This window comes from Monopterus albus, unplaced genomic scaffold (assembly GCF_001952655.1).
Source record: "Monopterus albus unplaced genomic scaffold, M_albus_1.0 scaffold170.1, whole genome shotgun sequence".
Classification (NCBI taxonomy): domain Eukaryota; kingdom Metazoa; phylum Chordata; class Actinopteri; order Synbranchiformes; family Synbranchidae; genus Monopterus; species Monopterus albus.
The window spans coordinates 1096215-1114694 of record NW_018128050.1 but is presented as its reverse complement, the minus strand read 5'-3'; the positions used below and the strand labels follow the sequence as shown (position 1 = coordinate 1114694).

At 43.7% G+C, this 18480-nt stretch overlaps 4 protein-coding genes across 9 annotated transcripts in view; 2 read left to right on the top strand and 2 right to left on the bottom strand.

Annotated features, from left to right (window-relative positions):
• ankrd27 (ankyrin repeat domain 27 (VPS9 domain)) overlaps positions 1 to 1873 on the bottom strand; it is a 34592-nt gene extending 32719 nt beyond the window's left edge. For 3 of the 5 annotated variants that reach the window (XM_020615757.1, XM_020615763.1, XM_020615760.1), the window contains exon 1: positions 1449 to 1732. The gene's annotated coding sequence lies outside the window, so the exon portion shown is untranslated. The other 2 variants (XM_020615758.1, XM_020615759.1) reach the window with 2 other exon arrangements.
• Positions 1874 to 2528: 655 nt separating this feature from the next.
• faap24 (FA core complex associated protein 24) lies at positions 2529 to 5279 on the top strand. Of its 2 annotated transcripts, none has more exons than XM_020615778.1 (4): positions 2529 to 2791; positions 3125 to 3267; positions 3353 to 3508; positions 4818 to 5274. In XM_020615778.1, the coding sequence occupies exons 1-4, from the start codon at positions 2698 to 2700 to the stop codon at positions 5067 to 5069; spliced, it is 645 nt and encodes a 214-aa protein (XP_020471434.1). In that variant the 5' UTR covers positions 2529 to 2697; the 3' UTR covers positions 5070 to 5274. The 2 variants fall into 2 exon arrangements, with proteins under 2 accessions (XP_020471434.1, XP_020471435.1); XM_020615779.1 differs by having other exon boundaries at positions 2702 to 2958; positions 4818 to 5279.
• A 225-nt stretch (positions 5280 to 5504) lies between these two features.
• pdcd2l (programmed cell death 2-like) lies at positions 5505 to 9105 on the top strand. The gene is made up of 2 exons (XM_020615775.1): positions 5505 to 6060; positions 6966 to 9105. Exons 1-2 carry the CDS (start codon positions 5589 to 5591, stop codon positions 7583 to 7585), a joined length of 1092 nt encoding a protein of 363 aa, XP_020471431.1. The 5' UTR covers positions 5505 to 5588; the 3' UTR covers positions 7586 to 9105.
• Positions 9106 to 9199: 94 nt separating this feature from the next.
• LOC109969120 (nuclear factor of activated T-cells, cytoplasmic 3-like) overlaps positions 9200 to 18480 on the bottom strand; it is a 14429-nt gene continuing 5148 nt past the window's right edge. Inside the window, exons 5-9 of the mRNA XM_020615797.1 lie at positions 17508 to 17680; positions 16661 to 16801; positions 16528 to 16583; positions 13920 to 14619; positions 9200 to 9450 (exon numbers count right to left, since the gene is read on the bottom strand). Of these exons, the coding sequence (XP_020471453.1) occupies positions 9323 to 9450; positions 13920 to 14619; positions 16528 to 16583; positions 16661 to 16801; positions 17508 to 17680 (1198 nt within the window). The 3' untranslated portion in view covers positions 9200 to 9322. The remainder of the gene's footprint in view (positions 9451 to 13919; positions 14620 to 16527; positions 16584 to 16660; positions 16802 to 17507; positions 17681 to 18480) is intronic.

The window sequence follows — 18480 nt, the reverse complement described above, 5'->3', positions numbered from 1 at the left end:
GAGTCCAGGTTGGAGTGGGTGAAGAAAGGTGCCAGGAGTGTTGTGTGACAGAAGAGTGGCAGCAAGAATCAAAGGAAAGGTGTACAAGACAGTAGTGAGACCAGCTATGCTGTATGGGTTAGAGACTGTAGCAGTGAGGAAAAGAAAAGAGGCAGAGATGGAGGTAGCAGAGATGAGGATGTTGAGGTTCTCTTTAGGAGTGACCAGGATGGACAGGATTAGGAATGAGCACATCAGAGGGACAGCTCAGGTCGGCTGTTTTGGGGACAAGGTCAGAGAGGCCAGATTGAGATGGTTTGGACATGTGCAGAGGAGGGATAGTGGTTATATTGGTAGAAGGATGTTGGAGATGGAGCTGCCAGGCAAGAGGTCAAGAGGAAGGCCAAAGAGGAGATATATGGATGTGTTAAAAGAGGACATGAAGGTAACTGGGGTGAGAGTAGAGGATGCCAAGGATAGAGTTAGGTGGAAACAGATGATTCACTGTGGCGACCCCTAACGGGAACAGCTGAAAGAAGAAGAAGAAGACTGTCACCTTTTTCCTCATTCCTATTTTTGATTCCACAAACTCCCTATTTGAATGCACACTTTTTTTTTCATTTTTGCCGTCATTTTCATCGTATTTTCTATTTCATGTTGACTTACAAACACAAGGAACACATCTGAACTGGAGCCAATTTCCTTCTATGCTCATGCCTGGCCACTAAAGATTCTAATATTAATCTTAAAATGATCAGAGTATAATGGTAATTTAAGTTATAGGACTGTAAAATGTCTTTGTCACACAATATTTAACAAATGATCCATTTCAAGATTGCTTATGTTATGGCTACGGTCCTTTTGTTTCCCAACACATAACTGTAACAAAGGGTCAGACTATCAAAACCCTCTGCAACAGAGTAAAGGTAAAAGAAAAAAAAAACATGAGCCTGATACCCAACCAATAAAGGTTAAAAGGTTTTCCAATCAAAAAAAAAATTGGTTCCAAGTGAGGTGCAGCAAACTGCTATTCCACTTTAAAATGAAGCTTGCCAGCAGACACACAAAAGTTACAGCAAATAAAATATAAAATAATACCTGGAATATAGTCAAGTTTTTAATAGTGTTCTTCAACTACACATCGCGCTGCAGTTGTGCTCCTTGTTTTGATGCTCAGAAGCAAGTCACTGTCTTCCAACGCCACTTTCATGCACTATGTATAAGGCAGTGGAAAGAGCCACACGCCGGTTGGTCGCTTTTAAGCTTTGACGTGACTCAGCTTCAGAGCTGAGGACCGGAAGTTTTAAAAAATTAGCCCGTTAGCTACAAACAACAACCTGGTTTTGCCACCCATAACTATAAACTGTAGCTAGCATTAGCCCTGCTGGGACGCTAGCGTTAGCTCGCTGATATGTGAACACTGCCCGCCAGCAGAAGAGGGTTACTGACATTAATTATTTGCCTGTTACCTGCGGGTCCTTCCGGTCACCCTGGCTTTGGCATGACACTGACAACACTTTTCACAGCAGCTGCTTACAGGAAGCAGCAGTCAGAACATTAGCCTTTGGCACTTGCTTAGCAGACTTCAGAGAGAAACACGTAAAATAAACCGCCAAAGGGCCGCGTTTTCAGTGCAGTCTATACCGAATTAAATTATGTCCAAAGTCCGACTAATGGGAGAAAGAGACTGATGACGAACTTCTCCTTCTTGAAGTTTGTAATTGCGATCATCAACCAACGTAACGCATAGTGATATTACCTATGACTTCGAAGAAGAGGCTTTTCCAAATGAAGCTTTAACTTTCGTCTTCTTGTCTTAGCTTAATGGTGGGTCACAAACCAACGAATTTAGGTGCATACCGCCACCTGCTGCACCGGAGCGTATCACGTCAACGTTTATGTACATCAGGGTTTATTTAAAAAACACACCGAGTATATCCTACTTTCTAATCCCGTAACTTTGACAAATGTAAATACTCTTAGTACATTCCCACATCTTTTCCCCCATACCCAAAATTCCTTGCGGATTCCACCCCCATCCTAACTCATATCTTATCACATAAGATGTTCTTCTCCAAAATATATTTATTACACTTCATTATGATATGCTCTACATCTTCATGAACACCACAAACATCACATTTTTAGAGACACCACTTGACATTAAATAAAGGGTTGGTTTTAATCCAGTATGTCCAAAGTTTAACATAAAAAAAAATCACTTCTTCTCTTGTGCATCACCCTTTGAGAGTTTTGAGATGACTGAACTTAGTGGGATGATTTGGTTAAAGGCCATATCCTTTTTTGTCTGAAAATGTGTTAGATTCCAGCATTCCTTATGCTTCATGCTTTTTTGTGTAAAATAATTGCAATTCTAACTTTTCTTGTTGACCAAAACCCTAATAAATAATAACAATTCTTTTTCTGTGGATCTTTTGGTTAAAGTTGGGTATGAATCTGTAGGTGGTCAAGGTGAAGAAAATCTGTGTCGATGCCCCCCGGCGGGGTGTTTCCTTCCTGTCCTGTAGGGGGAGGCATGCGGCTCCTTTACCTGCGCTGAGACCAGAAGAAGAGATTTGGACGTTCGGAGGTTAATAGTTGCATTATGCTACAAGAATACAGTTATGTTACGCAGTTAACACTATCTAGAGGAAGTGACATAAGAAAAAAAAAAGTAAAATGTTTTGAGCCATATTTAGACGGAGATACAGTTCAGTGATGGAGCCTGTTGTGCTGAACGCTGTTCCTCCGTACGGGCACGTTATTGCTAGCGATACATGGAGAAATTCGGCACTGATTCAGAGCTTAAAGGGTAAATAATGGATTTATTGAAACACCACAATAACAAACTTCTAAAATAACGTTAACATTGGCCTGTGTCGTTCATTGTAAACTGGCGAGAACAAGGACTCCAAGCACCGCTGAAAACTGTCGATATTCAAGGTCTTTTCCCTTCAAAAATGACCGAGATACCTTCTGGTGTGTTCAGCTGTCCTGTTTCAGATAGTTACAGTCTTTAATTCAGTACTCTGAATGAAATTAAACTTTGTTATAAAGTCAATATAACCTGCCATGTGTCGATCATCTCCTGAGTCATTGCACTGTCTGAATGTAAACAAATGGAGAAGCTGTATTTGTGCTGTAGGTGGAGGTGTGAAGATCCTCTTTGAGAATGAGCTCGGTGTGGCAGATTTTCACCTGCCCAACAAAGCCTGCATCCTCTACGTGTCTGAGTGCGACATTATAGCGGGAAACTGCTACAAGAGGAAGCTGGTTCGCTACAGAAATGTGAGTTTAATGAAAAAGACCTCTGTCAAAGCTTCTGTACGTGTCACTGTCTGATGTGAGCTGTTGTGTCCCTCCTGTTCTGAAGGCCAGCAGCCGTTTCCAGCAGCTGGTGCTGGTGGAGAGCACCGGGCTGAGTGAGCAGCACTTCTCTGCAGTGCAGAAGTTTGTGGTATTGGACCTGGGCCTGACCCTGCTGCCAGTCAGTGGACAAACAGAGGCCTCACAGCTCATCACTCAAATTGTAAGGAGGACAAGACCAGTTCTATTTGTCAAAACTGTCAGATTGGTTGATTCTCCTCTGCCCATTGTTATTAAGATAGTGTTGTGGCATCTAGAGTCAGTGTCGCTTGCACCTCTTTGACAGCAGTTTCTCTGACACACAGTCTTGTGTAAAAACAAAGTGACAATGTTTTCAGAAAAGACAGTTTTATTCCTCGGTGAACTCCATCCAAAGTGCAGTAAAGTGAACAAACCTAAGCCAGACCAGTATTTGCTGTGGGCACAGTTAGTTGTGCTGCGGTCTGCAGCACATTTAGGCTACATTTCAGTAAAGTAAGTAACACTGCACCAAACTCGCTGCGTACCACTTGATGTACAGCAGCTGTCAACACAGCGGTTTGATGTTCCATCAAATAGTGGCATCATAAGTCTGTATTCTATGATTTCTAAGAGGGGTTGTGGACATTTATTTGTAGCAGACATCTGAAATTGTGATGTCCTTGGAATGTGTAAGCAACCCAAAATGTTTCAAGTCTTTTGTTAATCAAATTGTAGTGGTCGGGCATCAGGGGATTTTAAGTAGCCTGCCTTAGTCGCCTCCTTTGTTGATTGTGCTAAAGATAACTGGTTACACAAAACAGTTAGCTTATTCAGCTGGTTTGGTTTGGAGATTTGTTTAAAAGTTTTGATATAGTATGTGATTAATGTAACTAGTAGCCTAATATAAAACATGAATGTCTCTCAGCCGCTTTGATTTTTTCCCCAAAGTAGGTCCCTCAGTAAACAAGGTTGGAGACCCCTGGTTTACATGTTAACATAAATGTGTTAGTCTGGTTGAGTTTGAACAAATATTAGTACTGCACATAAGGTGGCCCGTTTTTCCATTTGAGACCCCCTATGCCGCTACAGCAGCACCCTTGCACAGAGGACTCTGCTTTACTTGCCAAGTTTGTTTAAACACACAAATCAGTTGAATCTCTAATAAGTATTGAAATAAAACAGGGATTAAAATCACACCTTGGTTGAACTGATCACAGCCAGTAGACACGATGGTGATAACTACTGATCTAAGTTTTTAGTCTCACCCTACTGTAATTTAAGGACCAGAAATTCAGACAATGAGCTATATTTCTTGAAAAAGATCAAATTGTGCAGATGTCGCAACCTGCATGTGTAGGGTAGAAAATCCTTCATGTTCAGCAGTTCTGGAGGAAGTCAGACACAGACCTTTGGTGGAGAACAGGTATAACTCAGCTGTCTTGTTTAAACCTCTCATAGCAATAGACTCTAGGGCCAAAACAGACTTTCCAACCTGCTCTGATTGCATCCAGGTTCAGGGGGAGGGCAGAGAGAACCCCTTCAGGAGGAGGACTTCATCTCGACCATTGGACCCCCTAGCCCTGTCTCTGGTCCAGCAGGTCCCCGGGGTGGGCAGGGTCAAAGCTCTGGCCCTGCTGCAGCACTTCTCCAGCATCCAGCAGCTCTGCAACACAACCCCCACTGAGCTGGAGCCCATCGTGGGCCAGGTTGTTGCTCAACAAGTTCACACATTCTTTCACAAATCCACCGCTGCTGGAACCTGAAGGTACCTAGCAGGACTCAGAGTCTGGGTGTGAACCAGTAAGGTTTGGATGTAATGGCACCGGTTAATTTTCCCTTTGCTGTTCTTGAAACATTGTCCCTGGTGGCCTTTTTCTGCTGCAATATGTGACGGGCCTGTTGGGCACAGTTCTGTTGTCTGTGATAATTGGGCAACACCAAAACCTTTTGTAGAAACAGTGGCTTGCAGGTGTATACCTATTTATTTGAAATATTTCAAACTGAAAATTAAACTTTGCAGTGTTTCAACAAGTCTGCAGACTTTAAAAATATATTTATTTGCTGCTTATAAAACCTGAGAACCTCTAAAGGGGAAAGCATATTTTTACAAAGGTACATATTTTGTGATTGTCATATTAGGCGTCTTGTTGCGTTTATTAGATTATATATTAGTAATTATATGTTTTATAACATTTTACAACTTCCACAAGACGGCGGTCATGTTTGGGTGACGGACGTCAGATTTTTAATCAGTTCCGGGTAGTGTTTCCGCCATATGAAAGATGGCTGCCCTCCGTCACGAGCAAACGCTGATCGGTCTGTGTGATGGGGACCTCGACCCAAACAGATACCGCTCCTCATATCTGACCAACAAAGTCGGGGGTCGACCGGACTGGCTGCCGGTCATCTCCCGGCAGTCTCCCCGATGTGGTCACTGCAGAGCTCCGCTAGCACACGTGGTGCAGGTGTACTGCCCCCTGGAGTTCTCCCCTTACCACAGAAACCTCCACCTGTTCGCATGCCCAGGTGCCGACTGCATCAGCCGTGCAGAGAGCTGGAGGGTGCTCCGTTCTCAGGGCCTAGAGACTGAGGCTGCAGCTGCGCTTATAGCCAGCTGGCCCGCGCCGGCTCAGGAGTCTCCTCTGTCGGCCACTGACTGGTGTGACACCGCGGACGACTGGGGGACGGAGGAGGAGGGTGGAGATGGGCGGAGAGGGGCGAGGGAAGCCGCAGCAGTAGCTTCTGAGGCAAAAGGTAACGTTGGTGTTTACAGTTTCATTTTGTAATGTTAGGAGGCGGGAAAACAAAATCTGCTGACATGTCAACAGTCAATATTGTGAAACACTGCATCTTTCTTAAAATACTTACTCTACTGACTGACATGCTATATGAAAAATACTCTGCTTCAAGTAAACATATGTCTGGTTTTCCCACTGAAATAATAATAAGGATAATCACCTTTATTGGCCAAGTATGTTACACACAAGGAATTTGTTTCCGGCACCGAGATTCAAACCTTGAACCTTCTGGTTGGGAGGTGACTGCTCTACCCACCGCATCACTGTCACCTCTCCAAATTAAATGATGTTAAATTACATCTTCTAGTCAGAAAATCGAGAACCTATAACTATGTAAATTGTTCATTTCAGAAGTTGAACTGTCCCTCTCACTTAAGACCATTCTCAGTGTATGAAGTTTCTACATCACACTATGCAGGTTTCACACCAGCCCGTGATTGGCTTCACCTTAGCGGTGATGTTATAAATCCTGCAGGTACAGTTGTGCACCCTTTGTAAAACATGCCCATGCCACCTGTGGTGTGTTAGCTTTGCCTGGTAACAGAGTGCAACCTGAAGCTTTGTTCATATAGTGAGAAGAAGTGAAGGCTGGGATTCTTTGCTCTCTCAGGCAGGAGGATTTAGATCTGCACTACCTTAAGACTTTATGTCATGAAAGAACAACAACTTATAAAAACATTCTTTCACTTTGTCAGTGTGGGTTTTTGATTGTTCAAATGATGTAATCCATTTCACAGTAAATCTACAAAACAATAAATTGTGCAAAGTGGAGGGATGAATCCTTTGTGAAGCAGTTGTACGTCCAGGTGTTAAACTTCACATCTAAGCACATCCTGTTTAACAATGTAATCTGGTCAGCAGCAGGTCCTACGTGCAGTGAGGTGGATGTCAGCACCAGACTGCAGGACCTCACTTTGGGAGATTCCCAGGAGGACGTCCCTGTTTTCTGCCCATTCTTCATCAGCGTGGCAGATGAATCAGACCTGTGTGGTGAGGACGATGAGCTGGAGCACGCCCAGGAGCTGCTGAGGGCGTACGAGAGGAGAGAGGGGGTGGTAGTAGGAGCAATGGATGTCAGTGAGGGAGGCGGCAGCACAGCGGAGAAGTATGAGAAAGCCAGAGCCAGACATGGAGACGCCGTTTTCTCCAGGTTCATGAAGAAGATCTCAGCATGTCCACAACAAATCTTACGCTACTGTCACGGCGGAAATCCACTTTTCATCTCCGAGCCACCATCCAACATGGCTGAGGTGGTTTCAGCGTGTGGTTCCTGTGGAGGGTCCAGGACTTTTGAGCTGCAGCTGATGCCGGCTCTGGTCAGTCTGCTGCAGAGGAAGGACAGCGGTGCTGAGGTGGAGCTGGAGTTTGGGACAGTCCTGGTTTACACCTGCACAAACAGCTGCTGGAGGACGGGGTCAAGGTCCGCTGTGGAGGAGCTGTGCTTTGTTCAGACAGACCCGGACCAGCAGCTTTTTAAATGACTGAGGAACTGGATCAGTCTGATCCTCACTCTGTGCATCAAACAGAAGCTGTTTTAAAGTAGACATAGTGATGATGGTTAACTTTTCTTAAGTTGTCAGAACTGAAAGTCTCGCCTTTACTGTCCTCTACTGGTTTAAGGACTTGCCTTATGAAATCACTGTTAGCGTGGTAACAGATGCAACAAAGCACATCACTGACCACATCTACCAGAGATGTTGGATGGGTATACATTAGCTCCCATGGTTTAGATTAAGGTAACAATTCACTTCCCCCAGAATCTGCTCCAGAGCACTGGGATCTAACACTAACCATGACGGAGCTAAAAACAGATTTGCAACCTTTAGACACACAGGGCAGCACAACGCTGCTGTTAGGCTCATCTGTACAGAAGGGCATCAGGGGACAACAAGTATGAGGTCAGTGATGATCACTTAAGTTCCAGATCAAACAACATCTGGTTTCCATAGAGTTGTAGACAAAGATTTTAAAGAGCAGATAAATACTGAATCTTAGGGAAAAAAACTGATGAATGATGTTTGCACACATGGAGTCAGCAAGACAAGACATCAGGTGGCTGGTTCTTGATTGATGTACAATTTAAGACCTCGCACGTGGAGCATTTTTTAACAAGCTGACTCAGATCCAAGTTCACCAGAAGTTTACTGATAGGAGCCTGTGAAACGGCATTAAACCCTAATATGGGAAGTTATTGTCAGAGGAATAAATACAAATATGAAACTCCAGGTAAGACACTCAGAGACTGGTGAGGTGACACTGGAAGACTCCGCAGCTTTGCTTCTTATAAGAGGAAAAATGAAAACAAGCAGCTGAATATCATTAACAACGTATTGAGGGTGCTGAAATGATACCTCTATAATCTCACTGTGTAATATCTGGAACAAAACTGGTAAATTGTCTTTTGCACCTTTGGTTATTGAGCTTTAAAAGCGGATGGTGTATTGTGGCCAGTGTTTGGTGACTGAACATAAACCTATTTATCTTAAGAAAAGCGGCTGCAACACTTGGTGAATGTTGCTTAGTACTGTAGAGCGGATTTCCCGTGTCCTCCAGCTCAGTACTATTACCTGCTCTGACCGCTGACCTTGTTGTAATGAAGTGTTACTGCCTCGGGTGTCAGGTGACATAAATACCAGGGGCTCAGTTGTTGATGTTGCTCATCCTAAAACGTTTATCGAGTCAAGCTCACACAACAATAAACTAATTTACAAAACACAGTATTTCCTTTTCTTTTTACTTCAACCTTACACCTTAGAATAAGTCACTATCTTCAGTTTCACACCGAACAGCCCAGAGCCGAAACAGCAGTAATTCAGCAAAGGAAATGTAAACCAAGCTATAAAAAATGTCCAGGGTGTCGGCTATAACTGGCCCAGATCCAGAGTATCAAAATAACATTTCTTAGTTACCTGACCAATAAATAATGACAGGATCTGTCATTTTTGTGCGGCCTATGTCTCTGTAATGTCGTGACTGATTGTGGTTTATTTACAGCCCTTTTGGTGAGGACTAGAATTCTTCCAATTTGGTCATGAAATTTAAATCTTTGGTTCGTCGTGAGTCAGTCTTGCACTGAACCTCCTGAGCCAGAAGAGGAAACAGTCATGTGATGTGGTACCCTGATGAAATGAGCTGTCGAGGCTGCTGACTGGTGCTCAGGCACTTTGTGCAGATGTGACCGTGGCGTTGCTGTGCTGTCTCCTGAGGGGGCAGCAGAGCTACTGGGGGTCTCCACAGAACGGTAAGGCAGTGTCACTGGGCTTGTGCTCCCAGTCGTACTGGTGGTACTGGTCAGGTTGGGTGCTGCTGCTCAGACTGCTGATGTCCCTGTCGATGATCTCGTTCACTGAAACACAAAAACAACCATGAAGTATAATTATTACATAATATTTTTATTTACCAGTACATGTTTCAGAAACATTGTCTCAGTGATATTTAAAAATCTTAAAATGGTTTATTTTCTCTTTGGTCATTCAAGTTGGAAATGATTTGAAGGAGTATTAGATGAGGTTTTCTCTGAAGAGCTTATTTCCATTTTCACTAGAGCGTTCCACAGCATCTCACAAACAACAAGCAGTCTTCCTCACTGTCTTCAAGTTACCTGAGGAAGAGGTTTCATGGTCGAAATGTTGTGTTATCCATGCAGGACGAAGCATCTGGGGACCAAGTTTTCAGGCATTTGTGTGTGTTTTAATGCAGGTAATTTTTACCAAGCACCTGAAGAGAATTCGTGGATATCCTGATGGATTTTAGCATCAATTACCAGTTGGTCAAACTAAATAAACAATATGAAGACGTCACTGGGTTTTGGTTCCTTTCCCTGAACAGCTGCATGGCAGGAAGCTAATGCAGCACTTAAATCCACAACTGAACATTCACATTGTACCTGTGTGTTTGATGGTGTTGGCGAGAAGGTTGGCTGCCACATACAACACATCAGAAAATAATAGGAAACAAAAAAAATGTTCTGTGTCTAAATGGAGTCAAAGAAAACCTGATTCCCAATCAGCGTTCCCAGTCTTTTCAAGAAAAAATGTTCAGGACCACTTCAATGATGTAAGCCTGTGATGTCAAGTGGCGATTACGTACTAGACTAACAAGTTTCTCTGTGTGAAAGTCTCCTATAAATATTAACTATAATATAAACACACATGCACATGTTCAGTGCCTCCAAGTATGACTGCTAGTATGCTACAATTAATGTGTGAGCTTTACTTTCTGCAGTTTTCTTTGTCCTGCTAAATGTCCATTTCCATTGCTAACCAACTAATGTTAAAGTAAATGATAATCCAGCAAGTGATGGAGAATTAAATGTTAAAGGTGACTGAAGTTAAACGACTGACCTCTGGCGGAAATCACCATCACTCACACCGGTGAGCTTTCAGGGCTCAGATATTGAGATTGTGGACACCTTTAAATACCTGGGTGTCCACCTCAACAATAAACTGAACTGGACCAGCAACATAGATGCCCTGTACAGGAAGGGCCAGAGCCACCTCCACTTGCCACTTGTTCAGGAGACTGAGGCCCTTTGGTGTGTGCGGGGCACTCCTTCGGACATTTTATGATACTGTAGTGGCATCTGCAGTTTTTTACACTGTTGTGGGCTGGGCAGGAGGTAGCACGGTCAGGGACAGAAAGAGGCTCAACAAGCTGGTTAAGAGAGCTGGTTCTGTCCTGGGCTGCCCCCTAGATTCCATCGAGGAGGTGGTGGCCAGAAGGATGCTGGTAAAACTAACATCCATCATGCACGACCCCTCCCATCCCCTGCACCACGCAGTAGAGGCTCTGAACAGTTCTTTTAGCACAAGACTGTTACATCCCTAGTGTAAGAAGGAGTGTTACCGCAGGTCATTCCTCCCCACAGCTATCAGACTGTAGAATACATCACTGCAGTGATAAGATATGTGAAATTATGAGGACTACGGAATGGTAAACATTGCAATACTCAAATCCTGGGGGTAAAATGCATTGTAAATATGCACATGTGTAAAATCTTGTTCTTGATTTCTCTCAAATACTTTATTTTGTCTTGTTTTAGGTATTTTTGTGTAGTTCTTCAGAGATCCTCATGGCTGAAATACAGGTATTTCCCCCATTGCGGGATTAATTATGGGAGTGATATTCTTGTCCTTGATTTCTTGAATACTATATCTTGTCTTGTTCTTAGGTATTTGATTTGTTCTCCGGGATTAATTGTGGGAGGATTATTCTTGTTCTTGATTGTCTCTCAAATACTATATTCCGTTTGGTTTTAGGTACTTTGGAATTTGTTTCTCAAGATATGTGTGTGGTGTCTGTTCTTATGCTGTATTGTTGCTGCTGGAACAGAGGAATTTCCCCATTGCGGGATCAATAAAGTCCTACCTTACTAGCCAGCAGTTATTAATGTCTGCATTTCAACTACCAAGCTACTCACAGTCCTTGCTTGTCTGGCATTCCATTCATGTTTATTTTATTCATACCATCTTCACTGACCTGATGTGACCTGGTGCATTTACAAGCCAACGGCTGAGGGCATTCAGAGCGAACAGAAACAGGCCATTAACGTCGACCCTGTCCTTTCCAAGTTGATCTCACACACTGCCCTAAGTTCAGCTGCCAGCTCATACTGAGATCTGACAGTTTGCTGTCAACAAAAAGAAAATATAAAAATGTGAAGAATATCTTCCAGGAAGTGTTTTTCCAGGAAATTGTACAATTTAACTTTCCATGACTGGAAAACTGGTTTTAAAAATTCAAGGTTTTCCAGGATGCATGGGACCCTGCCAGTGCTTTTCCCTGTCAGACCATGAGAGGGCGCAGTTGGACACAACTGTTGTCCAACATCTTTCATTGGCTACATTTCAAGTCAAGTCAAAGTGTTTGTCATTTGCACAGTTAGGAAACGTGTTTCCCTGTACAATGAAATGCTTACTTTGCCGTCCACATTTGACATGTTGCCTCATGAATTTACTTCTGTGTAGCTGTAAAAGAGATAAAACAGTATCTAATGGATAAGGATCCATTAATAACATCATAAACCTGTACTCTGACTCATTAGGTAGAGTACTGGGGCGGGTGTTCACTGCAGGTGAGATGTCACTGTGCTTATTCTTAGCAGTACTAAGAGCTGCTGTCTGCCTGGTCTGAGTCCCTTTACAGGCAGCAAACGGCTCCGTTCAGCCTATTCATAGCTAGGCTGTGAAACCTTAAGCTCGTGAAACAAAGTAACACAACAGCAGACTGCCCATGAAATGACAATCTGACATGAGTTTTTTTTCCCCTCTTGACTGCTGGAAAGTTACTCAGTAGATTTACTCAAGTACTGTGTTTAAGTGCAGTTTAATTTATTCTAGTTACTACACTACATTTATCTGGCAGCAAGGTGTCATGTAAAGAGTTCACATGTGAAAAGTAAAACACTGTAACGTCAGCTGGGTCGAAAAAGGAGCTGTGGACACAGACTGCCTTTTCTGCTCTCTGTCGAGCCGCTATTTTATTACAGACGCAGCAACAACAGAACACATTGAACACACACAATCCCCGCCAAACCCACAACTATGGGGAGGCGACAGTGGTGCGGTGGGTAGAGCAGTCGTCTCCCAACCAGAAGGTTGAAGGTTTGAATCTCGGTGCCTGCAGTCCAAATGTCGAAGTGTCCTTGGGCAAGACACTGAACCCCCCCCGTTGGTTAGACCCATCGGTTGAGTTGGCACCGCAGATGGCTGCCATCGGTTCTGTACCGGAAACAAATTCCTTGTGTGTAACATACTTGGCCAATAAAGGTGATTATCCTATCCTTATCCTAACTATTTACAGTCTGCCCAGAGGGGCATCATGGGGGATCCCGCCAGGTGGCTCTCCACCCCCAATGCTACAAGACATTGTCAGAGGTTAAACCAGTGTTTCTGATCATTTTAGCTTGTGACATTGGAGCTGTTAGCGCATTCACCAAAGAGTGAGTTCCCCTTAATATTCTCCCATGGTCACATTTAAATATCTGTTTAAGGCCTAAGATGGTAAAAATAAATAGTCCCAAAATTAAATACACACTTGTCTAGCAGTGCTGTGTTTTCTGTCCTCTCCATGAATCATGTGATGACCCTTCACATTAAACTGGTGACCGTTTGGAGGGGCCCAACCCCTAGATATGAAACAGACAGCAACTCTACACAGACTAGAAATGTGCAATATCTAAATAAAATGCAAATTTTCTGGTTTTCCTATCTGTATATAGGCTACCAAAGTAATGTCCTAACATTGGTTGTTAGCTAACTAAGCAAACAAGTCAATATGAAGCTTTTGCTACATGTTCAGAAATGCTATAACATAGCTGTTTTCACAAAGTTAGATTGTTTATTCCTAAACACAGCCAATGAAATGAGGACAAGGTATTTGCTGACATACAACAACGGTACAGTTACTGGAAAACATTTTTATCTAGCTATGTGGGGTAACATGCTGCCATTGTTACTAGTCTCCGCATGCACATGACCCTTCTCCATGGGGAGGGGCCGCAGGAGGCGGAGGGACCTGGGCGTTGTCCTTTTTCCAATTCTCTGCCCAAATTCACGCAATTCTCAAAGTAGCAGACCCCGGCTTTACCAAAAAAACCCCACTGTGTACCTCTTTTAAATAGCCACATCAGAGGTGTGCTGACTGCTCCACCTCTGCCAAACATGGATTATGCTGCAGAAGTTATTTAAGATAACTCTATGAAGATGCTTTTTTTTTCTGCAGATTTCGAATTCTATCCGAGCTGCTGCTCTCATGAGAAGGAGATAACACATTTTCATAGCTACAGAGGCATTGTTAATTAATGAAGCGCCTTACCGTCATCCAGTGTGATCTCGTGGAAGCCCAAGGATCCCAGATTTGGCTGGTCTTCTGGCTCCTGCTTGATACTCAGTGCCTCTCCTGAGCTGGAGAGCACAGACTTCTTGTGAGGGTCAACAGTGGTCACAAAGGCTGTACTGGACCTCAGAGATGAAGACTCTACTCTCTGAGGTCCAACAGGGGAGGTCTGGGGAGGCAGCGAGGAGGTTTGTGGGTGGAGGGTGAAGGTCTCAGGCAGCACTGAAGAGGTCTGAGAAGGCATCATGGAGATCTCAGGGGGGACCGAGGAGGTCTGCGGCAGAATGGCGAAGGTCTGATGGGGTACTGAGGAGGCCTGAGGAGGCATGGAGGAGGAGGTGTGAAGTGGGATGGAGGAGTTGTGAGGAAACATTAAAGGGGTCTGAAGGGGGCCAGGAGGATGATGGAGATGAGATGCATTCTGGGAAGGAGGGTCAGAATGCACTGGGTGGTCACAGGAATCATAGTAAGCCATATCTGGGCTGAATCCAGTTGGATTGTGGGAGATGTGGTCCGGCTCCCAGTGCTCCTGTTTGACTAGCTGATGTATGACTGCAGGCAGGAAGGTGAAGCTCTGTGCAAGACTTCTTCTCCTCTTTCCGTTAGAGATGTAGAACTGGACTTGGACTGGACTTGATGTCTTCCTGTTGTAAGGAGGCATCTCCACCACAATGCTGGACTGAAACACAGAAACACAAACTGCCTGTCAGAACATCTCACATATTCCCTGATGTTCCAGATGTTAGGTGGAGGCAAAAGGTACCATAATCCCCTTTGTGGGAATGTCCGAGGCCACAGTGATTCTGGAAGACGTTTGCTGAATGTAAAGAAGTCTCTCTTTGATTATAGCAAACAACAGATACTGTGAAATTTTGCTTCTCGTGGCTGAATCCAAAAGAAATCTGTACTGTGTGTGCTAACACACTTATATTTTGTAAGGTTTGGCCTGAATGATGGCTGCATTAAGCTTACCAGTGGTTTAGTTCACCTGTTCCTAACTGTTATTTATACCTTTAGTATAGCCTGAGTGCCAAATTGGTCAGCAGAATGTTTTTGACACTTTCCGGGAAGAGAGACGAGTACGATTTCAAAATCAACAGAAGCACAGATGTATTGGGTAGCATTTCAGTGTTTGCCAGTGTTTACAAAACAGGAACTACACAGTGATCAAAATGCAGCAGAAACACAGTAAAGAGTCGCACTCACATTCAAGTTACAAAATCTACCACAAATTGTCTTCAGTGATATTCAGTGATGACATGGTGACTCCTCCATCGTCTCCCTCAGACTCGCACTCAGTGTCACTGTGGTTTCAACAAGCTCTCGTTAACTTCCTCTTTGCAGTTCCTTTCTGGGGAATCGTCATTTGCCATCTCAAGTGATGTTAAAAACTACAGTCAGTTTCTCTGAGATCGACACTGTGATCCAGATGCACTCATGCAACCAAACCTCAAGTGATTTATGGGTCTCAATAAATAAAACTGCATTCATTTTTGACCACTTGGGGTAAAAACATATCTATAACAAGCAGGTGAGGACACAACCTGATATTACATGACTGGTATGAGGAATGTGTTTGCAAACATCCAGCTGACTACTGTACCCCCCTCCATGACACTCTGCAGCCTGCAGCCCTTCTGCTGTTATTCCAGTTTCTAATAATGCTCTGATTCACTATATTTAGTTTCCTTTTTTGTGAAATGGGTAGGTTGGATCTCATTTAGACTCAAACTGTTGTTCAATTTAAAGTAGAGGTTTAGAGAGGAAACGTTTGAAACATGACAAGACAACTACACACTGTGGTCACAAACCAAGCAGACTGGGAACCACCAGCTTATTAAATGCATTTAATAATCTGTCCTACTTTTTTGGAAATGCAGGTGGTCTATGGAGCCTTCCTAAGCAAAATAAGCGGTGCCTCAGACAGAGCAGGTGCGGTAGTCTCAGGGAGTAAGAACCAGGGAAACCTGATTTAGAATAACAAAATAAGCGGGCCCTGCTCTGAACGCAAGAAAGGTAGTGCAGCTATTTGCAGTGGGACGGCACTCCTCCAGGAGTCTGGGGGTGGCCCCAGGCTGATCAGGGACAGGACTATCCCCCCGTTTTTCTCCTTCTCTGGATTTTTGTTATATTATTATGAGTTATAACTATACCAAGGTGTGCCCTCTATAACCACAGTATACCTGGAGTAACTCAGTTAAACTTTATCTCAATTATGAACCTGATGATGATTTTTGTTGTCTTCACTCTTCCTGTGTCCTGTCTTTTGTCAGATCTATTAGAAAGGTTTTCTTGCCAAATCACATTACATACTCCCAGTTCAGGAGCAAATGCTTGGCCTGACATCAGGACCGGCTGTTGTATGTGAAATCACTGTTAGAATGTGCACTGTAAGTTTCCAGGTATTTTAAACAGACATTCCATATTACACTGCATGTGGCACATTTTTCCATTGTTCCTATATTTCATATTTACTACTCACATCCTAACTCTGTAACAGGGATCTTGTTACTTTTATCTGTAAACACTGATATTTTCAAATGCAAAATATATTTCAGTGTTGTTTTCAGGTAATGTTTATACTTACTCCACTGCTTTTTTCTGGCACAACTCTGGCGTCCATTTCCCACAGTGTTCTTCCACCTGTTTTTCAGCTACAATTAACATGAACAAAATCTGATGTAAAGTTACTTAAGGTGAAATAAATGAGCTGATGTTACCAGGCCCTTTCTCCATGAAAACAACCCTGGACTGCGTGGAGATGTTGGCTCCGGTGATGAGCAGCTCCTCTCCTCCGACCACCGAGCAGCTGGCTGGACTGAAGCTCTCTACCTGAGGAAGCTCCTGACCAGAGCGCTGGGCTGAAACACAACACAGTTCTTGTTCTGGTATTTAAATACACAGCGGGTTCACAAAGTATTCACACCCCATCACCTTGAGCACAGTTTAATGGGTTCTTATATTTTATTGAGATTTAATCTAAAGGTTTAATAAAACTGTCATGTCTACACAGCTGTCCATCCATTATCTACACCAGTTATTCCTGAATAATTCCTGGAGCCAATCCCAGCTGACACTGGGCGAGAGGTGGGGTCCACCCTGGACAGATCTTCAGTCTGTCATAGGGCTGACATGTAGACAAACAACCGCACACACTTCTACGGCAACTTAAGAGGCGCCGGTCAACCTGTGGGAGGAAGCCGGAGCACCCGGAGAGAACCTACGCAGGCACAGGGAGGACATTTAGACTCCACACAGAAAGGCCCCGGGTCAGCCCAGGCTCGAACCCAGAAGCTTCTTGCTGTGAGGATGCACCTGAGCACACTGTGGAGCTACAGCAGAAGCTCTGGAGACTTTTGGTTATGATCTGATTTTATCAGTGCTTTGCACACACATTAAGCAATGTCTCAAACCCCCCAAATTGACTCCTCTGCTTGTTCTGTTATGATCTGGTTTAAAAATAAAAAACCTTTAACCATTTGGTGAGCCACTCTCTGCTCAATACAATGTACTGGTTACTTTGCTGGATAACAAAATCACATGTAAATACATTAACAGGTGACTCACAACACTCCACAGGAATAGATGCTGTCTGCAGCCACAGCATCTGTCCATCTGGCTGAGGGACAGCAGCCCTAAACACAACTCTAATCCTCGTGTTCTTGCGCCCGATGTCTGTTTCCCCTTTCTTCAGCTCGATGTCGGCGTTACGCAGCTTCAGGATGCCAGCACAGTCAATGCTTTGGAACAGAAAACCAAAAACATACAGTACTGTTTATCACAGTGAACAAGCCACCACTGTAATGGTGATGTGTGAACCTTATACAGCTTTGTTTTCATGAGTGAGTCTCTCTCTTATATACACTCAGTGGTCCCTCTTTCTGTTTCCATCCTGTGTTCTACACAAGCATACAGGTGATCCATATGGCTGCCAACTGCAGAAGTGGCAGGTGAAACAAGAGTGGTGTAATTTTGGCAGGAAACACTGCATTCACTGCTAGCTTGGCCTGCATGTTAAATCACCCAGTGTCTGCCAAGTTAAACTAGCATTTTGCTAAAACAAGGGCTTCTAAAAAGCGAGGCTCTGATGTTCCTTGTCAACAGTTTCACTAATCAACAGTTGGCAACTCTGGAAAGAAGACTGCTCGTTTCCCTATGTTGCTTTTAAATGCTGGCTTTGTGAAAGTTTAGGAGAAAGAAAAAGCCTTCAGTACATTTTTAGGCCTGAAGAGTTTACACAGTTCACTGTAAGCATAACGTGCTTACAAGAAAACTCCAGAGGGCTGAACTCAGATCCTTTCAGCGAGCCTTCACTCAGATTTCTCCAACTAAAGACACTGGCACAGAATTACTGCCACTACTCTAGCCTATAGCCTGCTGCTAGTTCAGTTATTAGGATTGATGCTGGTATGTACAGTGAGGAACAGAAGTATTTGAACACCCTGCGATTTTGCAAGTTCTCCCACTTAGAAATCATGGAGGGGTCTGAAATTCACATTGTAGGTGCATTCCCACTCTGAGAGACAGAATTTAAAAAAAA